General features: G+C 40.6%; 1 protein-coding gene across 1 annotated transcript; it reads right to left on the bottom strand.

Annotated features, from left to right (window-relative positions):
• Positions 1 to 702: 702 nt before the first annotated feature.
• On the bottom strand, positions 703 to 2,281 carry hoxd9a (homeobox D9a). The gene is made up of 2 exons (XM_069930546.1): positions 1,705 to 2,281; positions 703 to 1,162 (listed from the first exon to the last, which is right to left on the bottom strand). Exons 1-2 carry the CDS (start codon positions 2,279 to 2,281, stop codon positions 921 to 923), a joined length of 819 nt encoding a protein of 272 aa, XP_069786647.1. The 3' UTR covers positions 703 to 920.
• Positions 2,282 to 2,518: the final 237 nt, after the last annotated feature.

Here is a 2,518-nt window from a genome sequence, read left to right as displayed (position 1 = left end):
ATTTATTGTCACATCTGTGATAGGTATTAAATACCGCAGAGAATCGGAAGCAATTCAGAAACTACGGTGAAATTGTATTTTCTTGTATCCTCAGACTTCATTAATTACAAAGGAGTTGACTTTTGTCATGGCCGAAGTAAGTGGATCTTTTAAATAGTATTCAAATCGATGGTCTTGCTCCCTATTAACGCAGGTCATAATTACCTCGCTAAAATAAACTTGCTACAGATTGTCCCAAACGCGCGGAAAATATGCCCAGAATCGCTGGAAAAGTAGCAAAATTTAAATGGTTTCCATTTATTTGTGTTCTTTAGTCCAAATGCCAATTGTTCAATTACACGTTTAAGTTAATCGATGTCTTTTCAGAGAGACCATGATGCTTTGCTAACCTAAGATAGTATAAATAAATATTACGTTGCCTTTCTCAGAACAGTGATGGTCTCATTCCATCGGAAATTAACAATGACATACAACGTTTGCATTACATTCCACAGAGGACTGGCATAAAAACGGCATGAATTGGCATTGTAATGTTTCCCTCTAAATTTATATCTAAACATATTTTCTAACAATACAGCAGAAACACGGGGTTAACACGTTGCACATCTTAACAAAATGTTCAAATGTGTGTGTTTATGTCTATGTAAAACAAGTATATCTTAATAATGTCGTCAAAGTTCTAACGTAATACAACTAACGCGGTGACATCAGTTTAAATTTTGTTTAATGAAACCTATAGCAGCAAATCAGGGACAGTCACTAAATAAAAGGCAGTTGTTTAAACACAGGATTGTTCCGAAACAGTACGACACTGGAAACATAAACCGGGCTTCGAATAGACCAAGCACCACCGGAGAGACAAAACACTTTTTACAAAGTCTGTGGGGGTTCAGATCTATCGTTGGGAAACGAATGGCCAATCAAGGCTCTTCGTTGTTTTTCACTTTGTTCATTTTTTTCATTTTCATTCTTCTGTTTTGAAACCAAATTTTTACTTGTCGCTCGGTAAGATTTAAAATTCTAGCAACTTCATAGCGGCGGTCTCTGGTAAGATACATGTTAAATAAAAACTCCTTTTCCAATTCAAGTGTCTGATACTTGGTATAAGGGCAACGTTTCTTCCGGGTCGAACGAGCGTGGATCCAATTTATTGCTGGATGATCTGGAAGTAAGAAATAAAGAAGAATGAAATTGTGGTTAGCTTCTGTCAACCTTTCCTAGGATTTTAGACTCTCACAAGAATGCTCGCAACCTCAATAATAAAATGGAAATCTCCTGTCCCCGTTCCTCGCTGTAGAGTTGTCAAGTTCAGGACAATATATTGAAGAAAATGGAGTGAGCAAACCTTTTCTGTAGATTCGAGTATATCTGGACGTGGCTTTCCATCAAAAACAAACAAACGAGTCTGAAAAGCGCAGAATTCTTAATTCTTTAAATTAAGTCCAAATGACTTTCGATTTTTGGAAAGCCCTGAGAATTTCAATGGGAAGAAACGGACGACTTTAAAACAAGGTTTTGTAGTCTCGCGGAAATTTGTGTGCAAAAAAAAATCTTTGTAAACAATATAAACTTTTTACTGCTGGCTGTGGGTTTTCAGACTTGGACAGGCGTCTAGACATTTTTATAGGTTTGTAAAACCATCAGCTTTGCACACTCGGGTCTACAGGTTCGGGTTGTAAATCAAGCTGCAATTCTTACACTTACTTGGGTCAAGTTGCCGGGGTTTCTCTTCCTTGTGTTCACTGCTGTTCGTAGTCTCGGAACCGATGCAGCCAAGCTCTTTGGGAAGCTTCTCCTTGATTTCTGGGTAGGAGCCGCAAGTGAACTCGGGCAAGCTGAGGGTTTCCAGCTCATAGGAAGAGCACTCAGTCCTCTTGGCTGCCAGAGTTTCTGGTTTGATTCCGTAGTGGCGGCCGTTGGGGTGGAATCCGGGGAAAGGAACTGAAGCGGAGAGGGGTTCTAACCAGGAGCGTGGGTATCTCGAATCTGCAGCTCCAAGGTGCGACTGATGCATATATGGATGATAGATCCCTGCAACGGCGCCAGAGGATTGTGGATGAACGGGAGTCCAAGGATTGGAAAATGCGTTTGATTTGGGAGTAAAACTGCAGGAAGAGAAATCTGAGCTGTCTGTTACACCTGATGGCCTTGAAGCTGGACCGTGGGCTCCTTGTCCATATCGCGTCGCGTACAAGTCCTCTGTCTCCTGTCCTATCAAAGAATCAACATAATAATTGTGTATGGTGCCACCGGTCGACATTTTAGGCTCTCTCGCTTTCATAGAAAAGGTTACACTGGGAAGTGTATCTGATACCTTCACTCAGAACAATTATTAGTGCAGCTGCAGCCATTGGTTGCGCGACTCACGTGATTGTATTTACCAATACAGTGAGTAAATCAATCCGCTCATCACTGTGACCACATATGGGCCTAGACCAGCGTTATGAGAAATAAAATATATTGTCAGTGAAACAGAAAAAAAAACCCCATTCGATCAAGAACATTGGGACCGTTTTTC

The sequence above is a fragment of the Narcine bancroftii genome, chromosome 4, assembly GCF_036971445.1.
Source record: "Narcine bancroftii isolate sNarBan1 chromosome 4, sNarBan1.hap1, whole genome shotgun sequence".
Taxonomy (NCBI): domain Eukaryota; kingdom Metazoa; phylum Chordata; class Chondrichthyes; order Torpediniformes; family Narcinidae; genus Narcine; species Narcine bancroftii.
Note: the sequence above shows the minus strand (reverse complement) of the source record. Positions and strands in the feature narration are given on the sequence as shown.

Bases quoted from the DNA above. Each gene is read 5' to 3' on its own strand.
- hoxd9a (XM_069930546.1), bottom strand. From the start codon at position 2,281: ATGAAAGCGAGAGAGCCTAAAATGTCGACCGGTGGCACCATACACAAT. The intron at 1,163-1,704 runs GTAAGTGTAAGA...TCTTACTTCCAG, and splicing joins ACCCCGGCAACTTGACCCAA to ATCATCCAGCAATAAATTGG.